The 23,720-nt window shown below is 43.9% G+C and overlaps 2 protein-coding genes and 1 long non-coding RNA gene across 11 annotated transcripts in view; 1 reads left to right on the plus strand and 2 right to left on the minus strand.

Moving 5' to 3' along the window:
* LOC133933746 (peripheral plasma membrane protein CASK-like) overlaps positions 1 to 6,109 on the plus strand; it is a 36,335-nt gene extending 30,226 nt beyond the window's left edge. For 6 of the 9 annotated variants that reach the window (XM_062380946.1, XM_062380950.1, XM_062380949.1 and 3 more), the window contains 7 exons: positions 49 to 245; positions 959 to 1,074; positions 1,713 to 1,793; positions 3,024 to 3,104; positions 3,210 to 3,412; positions 3,520 to 3,603; positions 4,535 to 6,109. In XM_062380946.1, coding sequence (XP_062236930.1) covers positions 49 to 245; positions 959 to 1,074; positions 1,713 to 1,793; positions 3,024 to 3,104; positions 3,210 to 3,412; positions 3,520 to 3,603; positions 4,535 to 4,711 — 939 coding nt within the window. In that variant the 3' untranslated portion in view covers positions 4,712 to 6,109. The remainder of the gene's footprint in view (positions 1 to 48; positions 246 to 958; positions 1,075 to 1,712; positions 1,794 to 3,023; positions 3,105 to 3,209; positions 3,413 to 3,519; positions 3,604 to 4,534) is intronic. The other 3 variants (XM_062380947.1, XM_062380951.1, XM_062380953.1) reach the window with 1 other exon arrangement.
* LOC133933748 (uncharacterized) lies at positions 112 to 11,309 on the minus strand. The gene is made up of 5 exons (XR_009912098.1): positions 10,843 to 11,309; positions 7,476 to 7,554; positions 1,333 to 1,430; positions 943 to 1,015; positions 112 to 250 (listed from the first exon to the last, which is right to left on the minus strand). It is a non-coding gene; the product is annotated as an uncharacterized LOC133933748 (long non-coding RNA).
* Positions 11,310 to 18,538: 7,229 nt separating this feature from the next.
* Positions 18,539 to 23,720, minus strand: part of LOC133933219 (interleukin-1 receptor accessory protein-like 1) — a 220,932-nt gene continuing 215,750 nt past the window's right edge. Inside the window, exons 11-12 of the mRNA XM_062380166.1 lie at positions 22,466 to 22,510; positions 18,539 to 19,266 (exon numbers count right to left, since the gene is read on the minus strand). Coding sequence (XP_062236150.1) covers positions 18,539 to 19,266; positions 22,466 to 22,510 — 773 coding nt within the window. The remainder of the gene's footprint in view (positions 19,267 to 22,465; positions 22,511 to 23,720) is intronic.

Below are 23,720 nucleotides of genomic sequence, written 5' to 3' on the forward strand. Positions count from 1 at the left end.
TGATCGCACCACACGCGGCCGTTTGCAACAATGTGTCTTCTGTCACAGATCTACGTACGCGCTCAGTTCGAATACGACCCGACCAAAGATGACCTCATCCCGTGCAGGGAGGCGGGCGTTCGCTTCCAGGTGGGCGACATCATTCAGATCATCTCCAAGGACGACCACAACTGGTGGCAGGGAAAGCTGGAGAACACCAAGAACGCCACGGCGGGGCTCATCCCCTCGCCCGAGCTGCAGGAGTGGTGAGCTACGAAAAGGAAAAAATATTGTTTCCAAATATCAAAGAGACAGGATCCAATATTTGAGCCAGTCATTCCTGGTTCTTTTATCAGATCTGGTAGACATATTACCTACACCACACAGGAGTTCAGGAATGGCTTCGCTACAAAGCTACTGTAACTTTTGTATTTGTCATAGCTAAGGCTCAGTTTGAGCCCACACATCAACTTTGGATTGAAAGACACCAAAGGAGCATGCAATGTTGTTTGTCTGATGTTTTTTTTAAGTTTGAAGAAGTAGTCACCCTTTAGGTCGATAGTATTTGGATTTGCCAGCAACGCCGTACACAGTGGTGGTAATGAGTGAACAATCATTTTTTGTTGAAGTATCCCTCAAGCCAAAACTAAGTTCTAATTAATTGGTTCTGTAATTGTATCGTAAAGGCTCCAGTGTTATGTCTAACAGTGGTTCATGTAGCTCGCTTCAGTGAAATAACAAATGGATTGGAAGTGGATTGTGCGAGGATGAGCTGTAGCTCAACAGGTAGCACAGAGTGGGATTTGTCTTGTAGCAGCTGCAGGTTCCGTTGAAGCCTTTTGCTTTTGTGTTTATCTGACCATGCTGTAATAGTCCTGTCTAAGAAAGTCCTTATACCAATCATGGGTTAGATGTAGTGAAGCACTGTTGTGATTGACTGCATTAGTAAAAAAACAAATGTACCTCCTTGTGTTTTCAGGCGCGTGGCTTGTATAGCCATGGAGAAGACCAAGCAGGAACAGCAGGCCAGCTGTACCTGGTTTGGCAAAAAGAAAAAACAGTACAAGGACAAGTACCTGGCAAAGCACAATGCAGGTAAGACATGAGACATTGTAGTAAACAAGGTGCAATAAGTTCAAGCTAAAGAAAGAGGTTTTCAATTTGTGTAACTGCTGCACGCTCTGTTGTTTCTCCCTCTGACAGACCTCTCCTACTGTTGTCGTCTCAATTTCAGTGACTAACTGTTGCAATGTACTTCAGATGTTTGAAAGACCTGTTATTGTGTGTTTTTTAATTTGTCTTTATTAACCCTTCCACTCCCACCCTCTGTCCATGTTTCATGCTGTCTCTTACCCAATGATATGGCTGCATGTAAGTAACCCCAGACAGCTTCCGTGTTATTACTCCTCTCTCTGCTTTTGCACCTCCTCTTCTTTACGTCTCCTTGACTTCTGATTGAGTAAATTGAGCAGATGTTAGTGTTAGCATAGTTAGGCTTTTGTCTGACCAAGGTTAGTCTGAAGTAGCTGTTGTGTTAAATAATTACAATAATTCAACTATTTGTTTATTCAGATAGTCCAACACAAATGTGGCTCAGGATGTAAGCTGTAGGATCAAACATTGGATCTGCAGCAAATGTTACTAGAATTTACATAACTCGTTTACAAAATGAGGCTAAAAGCAAACAACTTGTTGTAAAAGTGGGTGTTAACTGTAAACTCTCTCTTTGACAGTGTTTGACCAACTAGACCTGGTGACTTATGAGGAAGTGGTGAAACTGCCATCGTTCAAGAGGAAAACACTGGTGCTGCTCGGTGAGTAGAGACAGCGGATAAAATCTGCGGGTGTTTATTGTAAACAAATTATGTCACTGCTGCTAAGGACAATTTACCACAAATATTTCTGAAGATGTACTTTTAAATGAGAAAATATATATATTCAGGGCATTTAAGTGTGTATATCTATATACAGTGAAAGAAAGAAGTATTTGATCCCCTACCAACCAGTAAGACTGGCTAAGAAAGTACTCTGATAAGTTATCTGTATAAAAGACACCTGTCCAAGCCTGTGTGCTTTGCAACAACGATCTCTCCACCAAGTACTGAGTCACCTCGCCAGGGGAAATACTTATTTCATGCAATCAATTTATACCTTTTTATACGGGATTTTCAGGAACGTTTTTTCGACATGTCTCTCACTGTTAAACTTACCATTACAATTATAGACTGTTCATTTCTTCGATATCATTTTATCCTCTACCTTTTAAGTGTGATGTGTATAGTGTGTGATTCTGCAGCACACAAATTACCAAACATTAATGGGCACAAACTTAGTAAACATCCCGTCAGCCTCTCCCAGAAGACTCCAGCTGACGTTTCAAGCGTGCACATTAGCTTTTCACCCAAGGCCGCCTCCAGTGGTCATTTCTACATTTTACTCTGGTGCAGGTACTTTGTAATGCACAGAGAGTCAAGCAAATTTGAGGTACTGGCTTCACAGAGACTACTTTATCAGATCAATAGTGGATGTGGCCCACCACAGGGCTCTCCCACCCACAGCCAGAGACAAGGGTGTTACTTTTCAGCATACTTTACTAAATTCAAACGATGACTTCCTGAGCTTTGCAGGTCAGTTTCTGGGTCTCTGTCCCCCCCCAGTCTGTCCCAGTGCAGCTCCGCCCTTTAAACCTGAGGATCAAACAGCTAACGGCTCCAACCTGCGCTGTTTGATCCTCTACAGTGGACAACCACCACAACCAATTTAAATGACATAATACGAATACTAGACTTATCTGGAATCCCACATTGTACCAAACAGTTATGTGACAGCATGTTCACCAGAAGCCAGACAGTAGCATAAAGAAAGTTTAGAGTTGCACTCCACCACAAACCATTCAAGTAGCAACAGGTCTCAGTCCCAATGTGCCTCTCATGTTACAGCTCAGAAAAGAAGTCAAATAAAACGATGGACCCACGACACACAAGCTGCATGTTTCTCTCGTCTCCAAGTCAGAATTAAGAGGATTCTCTGCTGCTGTCTTTCAGGCGCACACGGCGTCGGAAGGAGGCACATCAAGAACACACTCATCACCAAACATCCCGACCGGTTCGCCTACCCCATCCCCCGTAAGGAGACCCACAATCGCACAAGCTCCATCCACTTAGATATCACTTACAGATAATACGTATCTACTACAAAACGGTTTGTTGTCCATCTTTCCCTCTGCTCAGACACAACTCGACCACCTAAGAAGGACGAGGAGAACGGGAAGAACTACTTCTTTGTGACTCACGACCAGATGATGCAGGACATCAGCAACAATGACTACCTGGAGTACGGAAGCCACGAGGACGCCATGTACGGCACCAGGCTGGAGACCATCAGGCAGATCCACGTACAGGGCATGATCTCCATCCTGGACGTTGAACCACAGGTATTGGACTGAGACGACCATGAGAATCAGCTCTGTCATTTTCCTGTAACCCTGCTTACAAACAAACAGATGCACCCTGAAAAACAACTCTCTCTCTCTCTCATCAGGCACTAAAGATCCTCAGGACTGCAGAGTTTGCTCCCTACGTCGTCTTCATCGCAGCTCCCACCATCACCCCAGGCATGACCGAGGTACAGTCACAAAAACTCTGCCCCCCCCCTCCCCAGTTTGCTGTATCTGCGTGAACTTCTCAACCTTGCACCCACTGTGAAATCTGCCTTGACTTGTTTCTCTCGCTGCACGCTGTTTGCTTTAAGTCTGCTTGTTTTCCTTTGGCATGCCTTTTTCATTTGCACTTGAGATTCCAAAGTGGTGCAGGAAACTGCCCGTAAGTATTCAATGTTGTGAATTCACGTTGTGCTTGACGTAGCTCTAGTTGTCCTCTAATTTTCCTAATCCCTCAACTTTCCCTGGGTCATTTTCTATATGATCCTTACTCTGCCTCTATATTTCTATTTGCCAGTATTTTATGATCATCATTGTAATTAACATGGTTGAAAGTCTATTGGACATTAAATTCATTTAGCTGATGCTTAGCGACTAAAATTCAAACCCAGACAAACAAGAATCAATAATTTCTTCAAATATATTTCTGGCGGACAAATAGGCCAGTCAGTGGCGGGTTAAACAAGTGCTCTTTTATTTGGTCCATCTCGTTCTTCTAAATCTGCCGGTATTATGGGGAATGAAACCGGAAAACTAGAGTCCGGGCGGGTTGTAGTAAGCAGAAAAATTGGCAGAAACGCAGGCGGCGTGCGTGCTTACAACCAGACTATAATTTGTTTATAGTGTTTATTAAACACTATACTTTGCCTAAATCCAAGTAGTATGATACTCATATTAGAATCATGTAATTGGGGTCTATTTCAACAAACAAGAAGCTACATTTGTATCAAACTTCTGGAGAATACAGAGCAAATATTTAGATCCAAGTCCTTTATGAAGACTTCTGTTTTGCTTTTTGCCTAAATTCGGAAATCTTTACACTTCTTCCAGGTTTAGTCACAGCTCTAGAGTCGAACACCCGGTCACTGAAACTCTTTTCTCCCCTGCCCCCTTCAGGACGACTCCCTGGAGCGGCTCCAGAAGGAGTCGGAGATGCTGCAGCACACCTACGCTCACTACTTTGACCAGACCATCATCAACAACGAGATCGACGACACCATCCGCCATCTGGAGGAGGCCGTCGACCTGGTGTCCACCACCGCTCAGTGGGTCCCCGTCTCCTGGGTGTACTGACACGCTACACGGATGATCAGAACCAGAGCCACGTCTCATCAGGACCATAAAATTTCCTCTGTAGATACTTGTTGAAAAAGACGAAAATGGACTCTAAACTCTGACGCCTCACTACAGAGACTTCATCCTGCCCCCTCGCCACTTTTCTCAACAGCCTGAAAGCGTACTGTTGTGTACATATATACATAATTAAAAAAAAAAACACTATGTGAAAATGGTTCTGTCCTCATATAGTCATGGGTGAGGTGCGGAGGGGTAGATATTTTGTACTTTTTTTTTTCTAATCAATGGACTGGTTCTAGTGGAGGCAAGCATGACCATAAAGCAGTCTGTGTGTGGACCTTTAGGCACTTCTCTGACACCCCCCCCCCCACCCTAACCTCGGCCCCTGTGACCAACAAGCCGAACTCTGAAGCACATCGGAAGCTGCTATAGTGGCGACAACTTTACTCCTCAGCTCGGAACGCAAGTTTTGAGTGAAGTGAAGAAAATATAAAATAAAGCACAGGAAACTTGGCAGTTTCTTCCTCCCCCCTCCTCCCTTTATTTATTTCACCGGCCTCCTGTGCCTGTCGGTCTGTTGAAGGAGCACACTCCACCCCCAGTGTCCCCCTCCCTGACCATCTTTGTTTACGTCTCCGTTTGCACAAAATGGACTATGAAGAAGACTTGTACCACAATTGTCCCCTCACCTGGCCATTTTCATTTCGTCTTGATTCTCCCCCCCTCCGTACTAATCAGCGGGTCAACGGATCTGGAACATCGTTCTCGGTGGGGCACAATCATCCACCACTTCAAAAAAATAAATGGCTCCTGAACTGGAATAAAAAAAAAATAGAGAAACTGACGGAAAGATGCAAAATGAAACTGCCTTATCAGAGCCTCGGATGCACACCCCGGCGTCTGCCAGGCAGCCAACAACCACCATCTTCTTCCTTCCTCACTCAGAGAGCCGCCACGCTTGTTCAAATTAAAGTGTTGATAGACATGTCTGGAAGGGCCTCTCCGATCCTAGGGCCAAACGTTTTGGAAAACTGTTAACTGTTGTCTTTGAAAATATAAAAAGGAGTATTCCTGTTTTTTGAGGGACAGAAAATAACTACATTTTGTGTGTAAATGTTTCAGTGGTGCGTACGTCATACGAGTGAATTACCAAGAGCCAGTGTATAAAATTAACCCTCAAAAGAAGCTCAGTATGTGACATAACCTCTTCGCGCTCTACCACGAGTGGCACGACCGCGACGCCGCCGCACTGACAGCAAATCCAGTCCATATTAAAACAACAATACAAACGCTCCAAGTGCGTGTGGTGTCGCTGTCGCCTGCTTCTGGTAGGCTCTCCTTTAAAGTCCTGTGTAAATTACCTCTGCAAAATGACTAAAGCAGCTATGAAATGTTGTTGTTTCTCTTGTTTTTTGTTATTTCATTTAAAAAAAATATATATATTTCCTTTACGTGTTTAAAGAAACCTGCCTCGTCTTTCTTTCAAAATGTGACTGAGTGAGATGTAGTTTACATACAGATCTAAAAGTCGGTTTACAAAAAGATAATCTGGATACTGTCTTGTAGTCTTTAATGAGACGCTCTTTAGCCACAACTATGTTAACATGTCTACAGGCAAACAATGAGACTCTACGTAACAATCCCATGCTCCTCGTTAATAACTACATTGCTTTTGTACTTAGGTTGAGATATAAAGATTCAGCTCTAACGCCTGCCAGCCTCTGATTTAACTCATGCAGGACAAGCTCAAACTGATTTAAGTTCAGGTACACAAACTGCTTGGCCATTAGAGGATTTTGAAGGAATCTCTTCAATCCAAGGCCTGAACTTCCTGATTGACTCCGGAGGGTGAAAGGTCAAATAGATCTGCACCTGAACAAGGTAAGTTTTCAGACCAAATACTAAGACTTTATTTTTCAAATTTTGGACGACTAACTGACTTTTCAGCAGATTTAAAAATACTCCTTGCATTGTTGGCCCAAAATATGATTTAAAAATGTCTTAGTTCATATGTCGTTCTAAAGTATAAACAAGTTGGACCTCATATTGTGAATAAATAAAGGACAGTGTCCCACCTAGGTGTTAAAACTGCCCCTGAACACATGAGGTCACCACGCCAAAAAAAGGGGGCTTAATAGCTCAACATATCTAACCAAAGGACTGTTCAAGTTTGATTTGTGGAGCTGCGATATTTTGGAAATTACTTATTCAGAAAGTTAATGTTACTTATCAAACTTACTATGCATGCAAACTCACTGCTTTCACACTCGAACACAGCCTACACATCCGTATTATTTTCCCAATAAATGGAGTTTTTTTGGGTGGGGGTAGACATTTTCATCAGAATCAATATATTAATCAAAATCCTCAATTAAGTGACATTAAATAAACCTGGCGTATATTGACAGAGCTCATCAACATGACAACCTCAGTCACAAAGACTCAGCTCCACCAACTACTGGTGCAAACTGCTGTTCTCTGACAACATACAGTGCCACAGGCATTCATGCGTTCTCCTCCTACTGTGTAACAGCATCAGCTCGCTTAGCCAATCACAAGCTTCCAGATAAAAGCATTTATACAACCCGCAGCCTGAAAACAAAAACTACAAACATCCGTGGAGCTGATGAGACAGTGACACCAAAGGCAACCGACGAAACAAGGATGATCGTGAGGAGCAGACACTGCCTCGTATGGGACATCCCATCATAACTGCTGAAAGTGCACCAATACGAAACCTTAGTGATGGAAAAGGACTCACCTTAAGCATCATCTTCATCTACGTCACCATCAGGAGGTGGTGGCAGGGGTTGTGGTGGTGATGGTGGCGGCGATGTTACCTGGGAAACATCAGTCTGAATGAAACCACTTTTTCCACAAGGCACAAAGTTCAATAATACTTCACTTGTTGATTTCAAAGTTCTCAGTTTTCTTACAGGAAACTTGCATCCAAACAACACTTCATCACAAGGGTTAGAAAGTGTTGAGCGCAACAATCAACTTATTTGTATAGCCCATATTCACAAATCACAATTTGTCTCATAGGGCTTTAACATGTTGAGACATCCTCTGTCCTTAACCCTCAGCAAGAGTAAGGAAAAATGCTAAGAACTTTTTTAACAGGTAAAAATATGTAGAAACCTCAGAGAGCCACATGTGAAGGATCCCATTGGACAGACAGAAGTGCAATAGATCTCAAATGTAGGAAAACATCAAGATAAACGTTTCAGCTGCAATGATGAGGGTAAACATTTTGAAAGATCATTTCAATATCAAGCAGTCCTGCTGCATAGTCTATGGTCACCAGCCAGCAAGATGCAACTACTGCCACCTCGCTCGTGGTCCATCACCATTATCTGACGCAAACACCTCCGACACGCTATCCACAAATCGCGATCCCGGGACTCCGGGGAAGGGGAAGGGGAACAAGGATCAGAAACATGATGATGATGTGATAAGGATGGAGAAGAGGAAGGAGAAGCCCCATCAGGTGTTTTTGCCTTGTAATCAATATAATGATACAGGCAACGAACTTGGGGGTACACTGAGGTTCAAGCTCAATCTGACTGGCTACTGGTTTGTATGGCAGTACTATGAAAGCCATGTGGCCCCCTCAGTAGATCAGACATCAATACCTCTATGCCTTTATGAACCAAAAGCTTCCTATTTTAGAACATAGGTTAAGTTACGCTCGGCCGCACTTATTAATGTATACTGCCAGTTGATGTTATCAACCTTCTAGACGTGGAGCAGCATAACTAAGAGCAAGTCTAAGACAAGCCTGGGCCAGCTCTAACTAAAAGCTTTATCAAAAAGGAAGGTTTTGAGCCTACTCTTAAACGTACAGATGGTGTCTGCTTCCCGAACTCAAAGAGAGAGATTATTCTACAGCCGAGGGGCTTGATGGCTAAAATCTCTGGCTCCTACTCTACTTTTAGGGACGACAAGCAAGCCTGAATTCTGGGCGCCGGGTGCTCTAGTGTTTTTTTAAGGTACTAACAGCTTTTTAAGGTAAAATGGCGCCATATTACATATTAAGGGCCTTGAAGGTGAGGAGGATTTTAAATTCTCTTCTAGATTTAACCGGAAGCCAGTGTAGCGATGCTAATACTGGAGAAATGGGCTCTCTTTTCTTGGTTCTTGTCAGGACACGTTCTTGCGGCATTTTGGACAAGCTGCAGAGTCTTTAACGACTTACTGCTGGAGCCTGATAATGATGAATTACAATAGTCCAGTCTGGAAGTAACAAAGGCGAGGACTAGTTTTCTCTACATCTTTTTGCGAAAGAAGTCTGATTTGAGATATTATACAAGTGGATAAAGGCAGTCCTAGAACTTGGTTTCAAGTGAGAACAATAGACAAGTAGCAAATCTCAATATTTAAGTGGCTGTAAACAGCAAAGAATTGGTCATTTGCATTTTTCTGGATGAATCTGCTTTCACTCACGGCTGTGTGGAGTCAACTACAACTGAACCGTCCACCAGGGTTGGTGAGAATCTGTCCAGCACTTTCTGTCCACACCCACTTTAAAACGACAAAGACGAACTACATAGCCGTTTTTGATCATTCTACAGGACCCTGACCTGCAGCTCGACTACTGGACGCTTGCAAAGCAAGACATTGCTCAATGCTGACACTCGATACAGTCCGACTCTGACAATATCACCTTCTCAGTGTCCTTACAAAACAGGCACCTTGGATTCACTGAGAGTCTAAATGACATTAAACCTGTCCTGCAAACTGAATAACTCTAGTATTTCCTGTAAAAATACACACACAAACACCATCATACCCTCTCTCACAACTACTATACAAATTCACACATGTACGAGAGAGAGAGATTTGTATACATTTAAAAAAATAAAAGGTTTTAAAAATCAAATCAAACTGTCTATGTTTCAATGGATATGTACAGTGCGTTTCAGAACAATACTAAAACCTACCTAGAAAATAATATAAATTAAAACATCCTCAACACAGAACATACTACATCATTGAAACACCACTGTTTGATGAAGCCATCCATGTTCTTCAATTCTTTAAATTTATAAATTCTCATTTCAAATTAATGACGGATTGAAAATATTAAAATGTATTAAAATGAAAGATGTAATTACTCACTAAAATATTTCAAAGATAAAATGTTTGTTGTTTTGCATGAAAATGTACGTTTTACTTTACGTTTATCTACTCATCACTTAAAGTCGTTTTAACTAATCTTAAAGGGGTAGTTCACAGACAAATGAAGATTGTCACTTCCTTAAAAACATTCAAATAAAGAAAACATAACTGGACAAACTAAACACCTTCAGAAATTTTAAATCACAACTGAAGGCTACCACAGGTTCTCTCATATTTGAAAGGGGGGGGGGGGTCAACTGCAACATGCTACTTCACCACTAGATGTCACTAAATTCTACTCACTAAACCTTTAAGGAACATGAAAATAAAATAATGTAAATGCACCTCAAATTTCCACATCAGTACAAAACTTTCAATTTAACTCCACACTAAAGTCTGAACCCAGCTCCACCCACTGCATGATTCTGACAAATAGGCAGGGGACTGAAGAGAAATTTCAAATTCTGTTGAAATAGCTGGTTTCAACCTGTAGAGCGCAGTCTCAATGAATATTTGCCTTAAAGTGTTTAAATCCTTGAACCAAAATATCAATTTTGGCACTGAACAAAACAACACAACTCAATTACTATATAAATTTGTTGTAACTGATGTTAGATATCTATTGCTTGAATATCACCATCCTCCATATCACACAGTCATCTATGCTTATAAATCACAGATATGGATAATTTACATCTCAATCACTGAGCAAAGCATCAATTTGACAATAATCTTCATCATTTAACAATGCCCATAACAAATAACCATGCAGAGTCTGAAGTCACATCTTCACCCCCGACAATAGTTCAAATTAATTATTAAAATGGAGCTGTATTTTCTCACTCTGTAAAAAAACATGCAAATAATAAATGTTTATTGTTTTGGTGGAAAAATTACTCAAGTGACCAATTTTATTTTCAGTAGATCTACTTATTTAAACGGTTGTTTCACCAAAGCTTAAAGCCATAGTTCATCGAAGAATGGAAATTCAGTCATCATCTACTCACCACTGTGCCGATGGAGAGGAGGGTGAAGTGTTTGAGTCCACTAAACACTTCCGGAGTTTCAGGGATCGTTGACTATGATAACAAGAAGACAATAATCCATCAATTAATTTATGCTACAAAGTATTTATTCTAATCAATGCTGCAATACCCTTATCTTGCTGATGGTCACTTCTACAGGTCTTCAATTTTAGACCCACAGCAAACCTGCCCTTCATTTCCAAAATCCATGAATAAGCTGCTGCTAGTCAGTTCAGTGATTTCTTACACAGTAATGTTTTGTTGGAAGACTTTCAGTCAGGATTTAGAATCCATTACAGCACAGAAACGCCACTAATAAGAGTTACCAATGACCTTAGATTATGGACTGGTCTCTTTCCGCAGTGTTGGATCTAAGTTCAGTATTTCACCTCATAAACATCATATTTTTGAAAATAAGTGAAATAAGGTGAATGTACCTCTAATTTCAACGTAAGGTCTGAGCTCAACTCCACCCACTGCATGATTCTGAAAAATACTAAAAAACAAGAATTTTGCCAAAATTTGGTTTAAATAGATGGTTGGTTTCAACCTGTAGAGGGCCGCCTCATGAGCATACACCATAAAAACATAATGAACTCCAAGTCGCCTGGTAGCGGCTGATAACCCTTCATCTCTCTCAGCATGGAGTCTGGGTACAAGAGCTCTTGGGAGTTTTTTAGACAGACAAGAAAATTCAAAAAACAGAAGGAATCAATTCAAAACACAGGAAAAAAACACTGCAGTAACGGCTGCAGATCAAGTGGCCATTTGGGCTCGGACTTTAGACATTATTTTTTTCAGGCGGAAAACTTCCTGATTTGTGAACCCCCATGAAAAGTCTCACTGAGTGGAGGAAACGTTCCAAATCTGGGAAAAAGCCCTAGACTCTAACCAGTCTTGATCCCTTAGTATGGTGTAAAAAAGTCTGGGTGCTGGTGAAGGTGTAAACACCCTCTTTATCCTCATGCCTGATCTCCTCTGCTCCTATTAAACTGGCCTCTGACTGTGAGGAGGAACATGGTGGGTTTATCTTTGATACTTTTTTAAAGCTTGGTCACTATTTGTCTTGTTTTCTGTTTTTTTTTTTTCTTTATGGCTGACAGTTTAAAAAAAATCCTCCTCATCAGGGAGCTCTGCCTCTGCTCCTCTAGTGGCTTTGTGAGTATTTCTGACCTCGTTCTCCTGATGGACGTCCTCACTTTTCTTCCCCCCCGTGACCCTGGTGTGGCTCCATTTGGACAGAGGCCTCAGCATCCCCCATGGCAGGCGGGGGCCCCCGGTGCAGGAGCAGCGGAACCACCACCCGGCCGAGGCAGGTGGGGGGGCCGGTGCAGAGGCAGCCGACTGGCTCTCACCGGCTCTGTCTGGTGAGAGCCAGTTCTCGCTCTACTAACACATTTTTCAGAAACGGGGGCACATTAGACATGAGGACCTTCTGGACCGGATGAGCCAGGGACACCACAGGTGTGAACGAGCCCTGAATCACCACTCCCCTCTCAGGTAGCTGGTTAGCATTGTCTATGCTATCTAAAAAAAACCTACACACAACAGCACTGTTCATACGTGAGGCAGACTTCACACTGTCGTACCCAACAACCTAACCTACAGCCAGGCGGACCTCCTCCACCGGGCAGGCCACAGCCGGACACAGTTTGATGCCGGGTCGGCGTGCTAGCTTACACTGCTGCACAAACACACCGGAAACTAAACAACTAAACAACTGCTTCTCCTGACACTGCCACTCACACACAGACAAAAAACACGTCTACTATGAGTACAGAGGGAAAAAGAGCAAAGAAAACAGGTAGACAAAAATCAAACAATTTGAAACAAACTTTCTCCAGCTTACTCACCACACGCACTCCCACCATGCACTGCGAGAGAGAGAGAGAGAGAGATGATGGTGTATGTGTAACAGCATACTGGTCTGTGTGAGACCTAGTATGAATTATCTCTTATATATGTACACATACACCTTAGCCCATAACTTTGGTACTGTATATATTTTGTTCCATATTGTTGTTAATGTTGTTTTTATATTGTTGCTTTTATATTGTTGCTTTTATATTGTTGTTTTATGTTCAGTGCATAAACGAACGACACCAAGGCAACTTCCTGTATGTGCAATCATACTTGGCAATAAAAAAAATTCTGAGACTGATTCTGACATACATCATGGTTATTTAGTTAGTTCTGTGTGTGTGATTGTAGATAGACAGAGGGAACACAAACACGCACTATCTATCCATCTTCTCTGTACACAAGCGCACACACACACACGAAAAATAACCATTCAGAAACACACATGCTGCCTTGAAATTACAACTATACTTTGTCATTTCAACAATAAACATCCCTTATCCTTACTAATATGTCTATAGCCGTTCTATAATGAGCTGTAATTAGACCTGATATGACTTATTAGATCTTGTTATTAGTTACAGTGACACCTCAGTGCTGTCCCCTGGTGGACGAACTACTCTCATACACGAATCACTGTGAAACACAGTGTGGTATAAACACAAACATTCTCCACTGGTGTGTGTAGATGTTGGACTCCACGTGGATTCAACGTGTTTACTTCAAACCTCTCCCCATAAGGTTCATTATAAACTTGATCTGCCTCACTCAGTGATGGGATGCCTGTAAAATAATTAAGAGTTGGAACTGTCATTTATTTCAGCTCTTTACATTTAATTCCCACAGAGAATTAAATGTCCCAGTTATTTTTTTCAGATGGCAAGAAGATTCCAACTGGGAAAAGTTTAGACCGGTTGTGAGTGCGACTGAATGAGCCCCTTCCACCAGAATGGGCTCAAATCTGCTCGGGGTGCAGGGAGGACACACGTCCAGCAGGTGTCAGCGTTTCACTTTAAGATTTCATGCTGGTTCTAATAAGTAAATAGGATTTGAACCACAGGACAAACACACAGTCACACACACACACACACACACAACATGTGTTTCCTCACATCAATGTCCGGCCTCAATGCAGATGTCCGCACAGCCACAAATCAATTAATAATTACAGGTGGGGCTGCTCTTGGAGGAGGTAACAGCAAATTGAAAGGTTAAGCAAGTGATCCATATCTTGCAACACACACACACAAACACAAACGTGCATCCACACACTGCTTGCTCCGGCAATTATGCAGTGCTGAACCATGGTGAGTTCAGAATTACTCCCCAAAAAGTGGGTTAATAGCTGCCTGCGTCCTACACACACACACACACACACACACACACACACACACACACACAAAGACACACAAAGACACACACACTCTCCTATCCATGCACAGACACTTGGCCTGGTTCTTCGTGTGGAAGACATGTCACACAGGGCACAGAGCTCTGAGTAACAAGGCCCTGTGGGACATGGAGGGGCCATAGTATACCTGCCAGAGTGAGTAATGCTCTTCACTATTAGGTGTGTGTGTGTGTGTGTGTGTGTGTGTGTGTAGGCAGAGGAAGAAACAAAACATCTGTGCACATACACACACTCACAGCCTGATCTGCTCTCACTGCAGCAAACCTCTCCGCTCGCCGCCTCCGCCACGTGCCACACTCTTTTGTTCGGGGGAGCTTATTACGCCGTGACAGTGTAATGAAGTGAAAATGATTTCATTTTTTTTTTTGGGGGGGGGGGGGGGGGGGATCTCCCCTCTTTTCAAACTCTTTTCTATCTCTCTCTCACTCTCTCTCACACACACACACACACACACACACACCATACGGGAACACGTCAGCTCAGATCAAAAACTGAACATGGTAGCTTTCCATGATCACAGAGGATTCCATGTTCAGGCCAAGCCAGGGGGAACGTCACGCCTCCTCCTCGGGATGCAGATGTTGAAGACGTGACTGCCCAGCTCCACGAGCAAAACGACTGTCTGACTCATCTGCCGCACGACGGCTGCTTCTCTTCCTGCTGCTGCGAACAGCTCGGGCTGGAAGCCGAGGTTCATCACACGGGATTGGAAGCAAAGATAGCAAAGAATTTAAGATTTCTCTGCACCTTCTCATCTAGTGGATCCCTCTCCTGTGACCAATGAACACCCTCCATCTGCCAACGGAGATCATGTGAGAGGTCAAATGCGTCCAGTCCCGTTGCAAGTAAAAAACAACATTATAATGTAGGACGCAATCAAATCTGAGGAGAGAAAACCATACTGATTCATCTGAATAATCACTTGACATCCGTGAGTTCCCACGTGCCTTTGCTTGCTCTTCTCTCCCAGAGGCTGTTGCTCTGCAGCGGCAGTAAAGTAAACGGCGACGTTATGGGCTCGGCGCTCTGAAAGCAGCGGAGGAGAAAAAAAAGAAAAGAGAAAAGGATTGTTTATCTGCCTGGAAGCACGCTGGAAGAAAAAAGGGGTTCCTGTTTTCTTAATGTGACAGTTTTACTGACACTGAAAAAGCCTTGTACACGGAGGAGACACATGCAAACTGAGTCACCGCCTTTTTTTTTTTCCCGAATTGTTTTTCTGGAAACAGCTCGACAGTTTCAAAATGTTCACGCTGCCGCATGTAGGGGGGAAAGAACAACAACACAGCTTACGTGTAAATTTGAGACAAGAGCTGCGTCGTGCACACAAGGAGCCTGCTCTGGGGAGTCGACAAAAGGGCACTGAGGTCAAACGGCACTCGGGCCACGGAGGCTTCTAAAGTGCTGCTCGGTGCATTGACTCCCCCCTGATTTAGTCGTATTCCTAAATGAAGCCGGGGCGGATTCAGTCTCCGGGCGGAAAGACGGAGACGTATTGATTGTTGCTTCAGGGTTTTACAGGAGACGGGAGAGTTATGGCGTTTTTTTTTTTTGGAAGGGCCGCGGCGGCTCGCTTCCAGGAGGAGGGATCCGGGGCCCCGTCAGCAATCTACGCCGCCCCGCTCCATAAACAGAGCGGCACCATCCACTCTCTCTCTCTCTCTCTCTCTCCACATACACACAAACACATGGGACGGAGGAGTCACGTTACCATAAATGTGGTTTTATTAATAATAACAGTATCTCTTTTAATGAACATTTGCAGATACATATTAGAAAATAAATCAGAAACAGGAGAGACGTCGTCTCAAGGGTCGTGAAAGTGCCTGGAATAATTCTGTGCTATATATTGTCGTTTGTTATTCGTCCTCGTCTTCGCCACCGAAAGCCACGTTGCCAGAAAACGTTCAAATTCCCTGGCGAAACTGAAATGTGTACCGCCCCCCCACCCCCCCCTCCCCAATTGTATTCACACAGCCTCTCAAAGCTGGAGGAGCACGTGTCATCGATTCTTCGCCTCGACCTCAAGTCGGGACTCAGTGGTTTTCGCCTCGGGAGGCTTTGTGAACACCGACCACTGGATTCCATGAATATGGCTCGATTGTCTTCATCTCAGTCCCGCTATATCGTCTTGATTATATTTACACACAACGCCACAGTGAAAGAGCACGACACACTCGTTCTCTTCTCGGGGGGGGGGGGGGGGGGGGGGGGTCTGATTGAGGTGGAATGCAAACAGGCCTGGATGGAATCCACTGGAATCGATTTAACGGATTAGAAATAAAGAGGAGTCTAGAGGCCGCTTCCGCAAACCCAGGCCCGCTTCTGGTGTATTCTGTAAAAAGCAAAAAGTTCTTCTGGACTGTTTACAAGTTCAACCCTTTGCATATTTTATGGCACTGAATGAAACACCTGCGTACGGTGAGATGTGTCCGGTGGTTTTAGTTGGACGTTAGTTCCTGGAAAATGAAAAAGACATGATATGGCACGGCTGCGGGAGAAGTCAAGTACAGAGCTCTTATCACTTTGCCACTTTGGTCTAACTTGCTTTGACTAGTATTTTTTTTATTGTATAGTCTCGATGTAATTTCCATTTTTAAATACACTACAGTCACTCGTGAGCATTGATTAAATCTCATTTTTTTTCATTTTCATTCGAAAAGGTTTTGTTGAAGAGACTTGGTCGGGATTATTGATTATTATATAATTTGATATACTTATAACGTAACATTTGACATCTATTATTAAGTATTCATGGGTGTTGCCAAAACATATTTTGGACTAAAACTCTTCAGTGTTTCGAAAGGAGACAGAACCAAGCATTAAAAGCCCTATTTGACTGATCTGAGAGCTGGTTGCTCCACAGACAAATCATTTCCGTGGACAAAGGGGATGGCACACAAAACAACAGAGCTGTCCTAAGAGAGGAAGCGAATGACGAGGGATAACAGTTTAGCCCTGGACAGCCTCGCTTGGTTCCGGTGAACGTCTCGGGTGTCGCTGGTTTCCGCGTGGCTCTCCTCTCCTCCCTCTGCACTGACATCATGGACGGGGGGGGGGGGGGGGGGGGGGGGGGGGGCACAGCGGAGCCTCGTCCTCGTTGAATCGACCTGGGAGCCGCTGCGATGGCGGTCAGATCCATGAAGGTGAAACGCCTGCTGAGCTGCCGTCCATTGTTGGAACTGTCAAAAAAAATGTCTCTTTCTAACGGTGACAAACTTTTCTTCTTCTCTTGAAATATAAGACATTTAGTGAACGACCCTTCGATTTCCGTGACCTGCTCTTTTGTGTGTGTGTGTGTGTGTGTGTGTGTGTGTGTGTCCACTCAAATCGCTCTTTCTGAATCTTTATAACATCTCTAAGCAAATATCCCTCCGTTACAAAAATAGACTTTTCTTTTTTTTTCACAAAATAATACACATAGTTCACTTTCTGTGATATAATCATCTGTTAAGGTAAATAGCAAGGTTGTTTTTTTTTGTTGTTGTTGTTGTTTTGCTTTCAAAGTAAATGCTATGGTGCGAGAAACAGAGAGATGTGAAGCCTAGCACCATGTTCTTCATCTCCCCCGTTCGCAGACGCGACTTTTCCCAGGAAAATCCCTCGATTACAATCGATATTTAGGAAAACCCACCTTCTCCCCGCCTCCCTGGACTCCGTGTTTTGCATATTCTGATTGAGTCCACGTCAGATTTTCAATCCCTTACAGCAGCCGGATAAACCCCCGATAAACCTAGAAGCTTTAGAAACTACACCGGCCCGGCAAATCAAGACAAAGGTTACACTGGTTCAACCGACACATCTCACAGGCCATTGCTTCACTTTTGTACAAACCGAAAGAAAAAGGAAATGAAAAAAAAAAAACACAAAAGAAGAAACAAGTCCCAAACACTGATGCTACAAAGAATTAGAAAAGACGTGTATGTACAGGACCCTGTATTCCTTGACTCTCTGGGCGAACGATCGTAGGTGTTGGCTTGTGTTACGTGAGTGTTTATACAGGCATAGAAAAAAAAAAAAAAAAAAGTTCTCCTTGCTTCCTTTTTCCTTGTTCAGTTTCAAGAAAAGCTCTTATTAGACCAAAGAAAACAACAAAACTAAAACCAACATCTGGCACCATCCCGGTCACAGACTCGTCCAGTGTGTTTGACACCCTGTCCTCTCCCCCCCCCCCCCCCCCCCCCCCCCCACACCCCTTCCTGTGGTTTTTTCCTGGTGCAAATTCAACAGCAGCAAGTAGCTCAGTGCCATTCGGGGGTTTCATCTGGCCCTGGTGCGTTCAGGGGCCCCCGAGTGTCCTGTGTGGTGAGTCCTTCTCGAGCGGGGACATCGTGCACACGTCCGCGGTCCACCAAAGCCCCCCCCCCCCCCCCCCCCCCCCCGCCCCCCCACCCACCCGCCCGTACCCCGTCACCAGATGACGCTGGAGATGCTGGTCTCTCGGGGCAGCAGCGGCAGCATGGCGTTGTTGCCGTGGGCCTCCTCCAGGCTGGTCTGCCGCGGCGACTTGGACTGCGGCCGCTGCCCGTTGATGAGCGTCATGGGGATGTTGCAGTAGGTGTGCTGGTTGCCTAGCGGGGGGAGCGGCGGCAGCGTGCCCCCGGGCGCCATGTCGTAGTCGTAGCTACGGTAATAGTGTTTCTGCCTCATCTGAGTGTGGCACGAGTTGTGGAAGGTGGAGCGCAGGTCCGGGTGGGCCGTCGCCATGGCGGTGGAGGTGGCGGCCGCCATGGAGATGGCCGAGACGGTCTGGAGCTCGCCGAACGGGCCCTGCTCGCTGACGTCCAGCACCTGCTCGTGGGAGATGCCCAGCGGCTCCGTGTGCTTGAAGGGCATCTCGTAGAGCAGCTGCTTCCAGAACTTGGAGTTGAGCTTGTTGCTGGACGGCCCGCGCCACTTGATGACCGTCAGCGTCTTGATGGTGTGCTTCAGGGCCTCCACCTCCTGGTAGTTCATGATGCCGCGCAGCTCGGCGCACTCGATCAGGATCACCTTGATCTCGCCGGTCACCAGCATGTTGCGCAGGCGCGTCTCCAGCTCGAAGATGCTCCAGCCCCGCCGCACCACGTAGCTGGGCGTCATGACGATGATGAGGCGCTTGCTCTGGTCCACGCAGCGCGCCACGTCCTCGATGTAGGCTGGACACACACACACAGACACACACACAAGGAACAGAAGTGACAGGAAAAGTCAAACTTCAGGAATGACAGGCCTTCATTGACCTTGGACCTGGTTCAAATAAAGACTTGTTGAAAGGATAAACATGTTTTAGTCTCATGAACAGCTTGACTGTAATATTCCTCGGTTTAAACCAAAAGGTAAGAGCCCCGTTTGCACTTCTTTATATCACAGCCAGGATTAACCTGCAGATAAAACTCTAGGCTAGGTTTTACGGCTGTGGCTGAGGGGTAGAGTGGTCGTCCTCCAACCTGAAGGTCGGCAGTCCGATCCCCAGTCTGACCCATCTGCATGCCGAAGTGTCCTTGGGCAAGATGCTGAACCCTTAATAGCCCCCCATAGAATAACTTAGTGCTGCGAATAGGTGCACTGTATGAATGGGTGAATTTAAAACTGTACTGTAAAGCGCTTTGAGTGGTCATCAAGACTAGAAAAGCGCTTTATAAATACAAAACCATTTACCGTTTACATATCACATGGTGTAAATATCTGCACCAGTGAAAGGCACATGTCGGCCATGATGTGTGATCTCTTTCTACTGGCTGACGGAAATATGATGCAACCCCTCACACAGGCTGTTTGATAGAGCTCGCTTGGCCTCTCGTTGCGACTGTTTACCGAACCGCTCGCTTTCATCAAAGTTTCAAACAACCAAATCCAATTAACTTTAAAAAGAGAGAAAGTGTGATTTCTGGACTGAAGTGGTTTAAATTAAACATCTGTTGAATCCTAACATCTACAGGGAGTCTCGGCCACGGACGTGGCCCGAGGACACGATACATAAAACGCTAGAAGAAGAAAAATGCGGCAAAAACAAAATGTCACCGCAACTTTAATAATCTCTACAGCCTCTGCAGCTTTTGATAGTAGGATCTGGAATTAGAGACAGAATCAAGGGGGACGGGGGGGATCGATTGCTTTTCGCTTTAAAATGACAGTAAACATAAAACAATCAAAGCCAAGCGCGATGCCTGAGTCGCCTTCAATTTCAATCTTTCACCTGAGGGGGAAACAAGTAGAGTGTTGTATTCAGGTCCCTAATGGGAGGGCCAGCTGCCTGATGACGATGGCAGGTTGTAATGAATGGGATTAAGTCTTTCCGAGGCCTGTCCTGGTTGTCGGGAGTGAGTGTGTGTGTGTGTGTGTGTGTGTGTGTGTGTGTGTGTGTGTGTGTGTGTGTGCAGATAATGCCTGCGTTTAGCCTTTCTTTGCAGAGACAAAGACAGGTAGACGGGATTAGCCGGACTTTACTTCCCATCCGAATCAAAGCTCACGGCCATTGTGTGTGTTTCCAGAGAATGTGTGTGTGAGTGTTTCCTTAACTCTCTGTCACGCTCCACCCGAGGCCTCGCCACGAGAGCGACCTGATTAGAGTCAACTTGGGTCTGAACTTTACGTCAACGTGACAAGTCAATCTCTTTGGTTTGGTAATTGGTCCTCGTGCGGCAGTTTGCCTCGATGCCTCCCCTGGACCATGATCTCCCCCGGTCGGTTTTGGGCCTGTTCCGTTTACGATAAACCAATCCTGCGAAGTTTTTCATTCTAACATGAATAAAACTAACAAGGAATGGATAAATGGAAGCTGCATAATTAGCCAATGAGTCACAGTTTCATTTTATCTTTTGATTTGATTAAACTTAAAGTTAATCTGTCTGGTGACACTTTTATGTTACGTGTCATGTTAGAGGGAATATCCAGATATTAGCCTGTTGAAAATAAGGTGTGTGGAGCATCTTGTTAGGTTAATATGGTTTCACAAATACCTTTATGCTCTTCAGCATCGCATTTTAATAAGCATCAGGAATCTGAAAAGCTTGTGCATATAACTCGGTCTATTCTGAGGAGGGAAAAACCGACTTGGAGGAAAACAATTTTGTGAAATGTTTAGTTAATCTTTAATCTAACACGATATTTGAGGTGAAAGGTTCCCTATGCTGAGCCACTACACAATGTCACTTCATGTCCGTCAATGCAAAGACTTTCTTGCAACGATGCTGAAAATTACAACCCAAGAAAATCCTGACCTCCAACTTCCACACGGCAGAAATCTGCCTCACTTCAGGGCAGATTAAAGGCTCTGACGTTTCCGTTACAACTCCACTGGGCCACAGTGTCGCAGAGGATCATCGTGAAAATCACATGGTCTCCCTCTCCTTAAGTCACAACCGATTATGTCTCGATATGATTGGTCGGTGAATTCTAACAGACATTTCATTTGTGTTTGTCGTAAATGAATGTTAGCTAAACAATCCTGCCAGGTCGGACGCTGGCAAAATACATATTATGTTTGTTAGGTAGCTTTCAATTATATAACACAATAAAACATACTTTACATATCTCTGGGTCGACTATCTGTTTGAATTATTTTCATATGGTTGAAATAAACATAGTTTTAGCTTTCTAGGAAAATCAAAAAGCTGTGAGAGTGAATAATATATAAACAAACAATTATATAATAAAAAAACTACTACTGAATTTGCTCTATCAATGGCTTGTACACAATCAAATATAAGCATCATAGATTAGGAAATTCTTCTAGGTAATGAAATGAAAATATGAACCATATGAACGATGCACTGACTTTACCACTTCATATTTCTTATATATTTAGATGTTTATATATATATTTTTTTTTTTTCTTTTTTCTGCTCATTTTATATATATACATTTTATATTTTATTGTACTATCCAATCCCTTCACTGGCTATACTAGCCCCATGCACAGACTTATAAATTATATAGCTTTCTGCTGGTTTTATATATATATATATATACATTTTATATTTTATTGTACTATCCACTCCAGCAGCACAACAACCCTTTCCTCCTGGACACTGACACAATCACATCATTGCATTCCATTCCTGTATCTGTAAATTTGTTCTCCGTATGTGATTTATGTGATTCATGTATGTATGTCAGTGATGTGTTAAGTGTACAAGCTACTGGATGATCTGAATTTCCCACGGGATTAATAAAGTATCCATCTATCTATCTATCTATCTATCTATCTATCTATCTATCTATCTATCTAACCTACAAACCCCTAGGGCTTCCCACAAAGTGTTTTTGAAATTACTTTCTACATCTTTGATTTGTCGAGAAAGTCTGTGTCAGTGTGTGTCGACACGAGCGTTAGAAATCTGGGGAGAGAAGTACCTCTAAGTAGTCTTGTGTCATCCTGGAAATGATCATTGGTGAAACCTGAACATAGATATTTAACATTCAAAGAGTGATCAGAGGCATTGGCAGAAAAAGCATTGCAATTTCAAAAACACAGTTCCGTCAATGTGGGGACATGGCTCTGGCAATAAACTGTGTTTCTCCACTGGTGATCCACCAGCGATTGTGAAACGGGGAATCGAGCTGACCAGTTTATTCCAGTTTAATATGGGACGCGTAGCATGAAAACGACAAGGAGAGGAGCTTCAGCCAAGTTGTTCTGTGGCTGTTAGAACCATCGGACACACGAGAAGTCTATTGTCGTGCTTAACATGTTGAAAATAACCCTAACATGTTTCTTATCAGCAGCTCAGGAGGAGGATTGTTGATGCACCAGGCCGAAACCCCCAAATGGCCAAACAGTGTTTATCTGGAGCTGTGGATTATTCTTCATTACATCGACTGTTGAGATGCTAACACATTCCCGGTGGGAGCTAAGCGTTTATAACACACTATAAGACAGTGAGCTACGTCCTCATCGCTGCAGACGCCTTCCTCTCCTCTCAATCCTTTGGTTTTCATGCCACTTTCCCATATTACAACATTCCCCCTGCATCGAGCACATTATCACAGCGAACGGGTCCTCAGTCTGTAACCTGGGCACAATGCCACTGATGAGGAGCATAATTAGTAGTGCCGGTATGTGCGGGGAAGGACAGGCAGATGCAAGGATTCAAATGGCGGCTAATAACATAATGATATTATCAAAGACATCTGTGTGATGAGTTAATCGAAGATAAGCACGGGCATGGCGAGAGGCTCCATTAGGAATGTGCTGTAGCAAAACATGCATTAATACCCGTGCATAAAGAGCTCTGGGATCAGACAGCTGACACCGGGGCACAGCGGCATGCAGAGGTACACATGGTGGTGAGCTGGAGCAGGAACATGGGCCGCGATAATAAGAGGGTTCATTCTTTTCCGCTAATTACGCTGCAGATGCATTATAGGCTGTTACGCCTCCCGCAGGCTTTACACAGCGGAGAGGATGCAGTTGAAATACTCGTCCGGACCTTTTTTCCAGACCTCGAGTGAGAATTCTTAAAGCAGAAGGAATGTTTGAAGTAGTAATTCACTCGTATAAGGAAGGACAGAAGAGGTCAGATTGCAGGAACAGACCCAGGGACTGACCTCAGCTTCCGAAAGATTAGTTTCCCAACATTTCTAAATCCAAATTAAACAAAACCTATAA

This window comes from Platichthys flesus, chromosome 22 (genome assembly GCF_949316205.1).
Source record: "Platichthys flesus chromosome 22, fPlaFle2.1, whole genome shotgun sequence".
NCBI lineage: Eukaryota > Metazoa > Chordata > Actinopteri > Pleuronectiformes > Pleuronectidae > Platichthys > Platichthys flesus.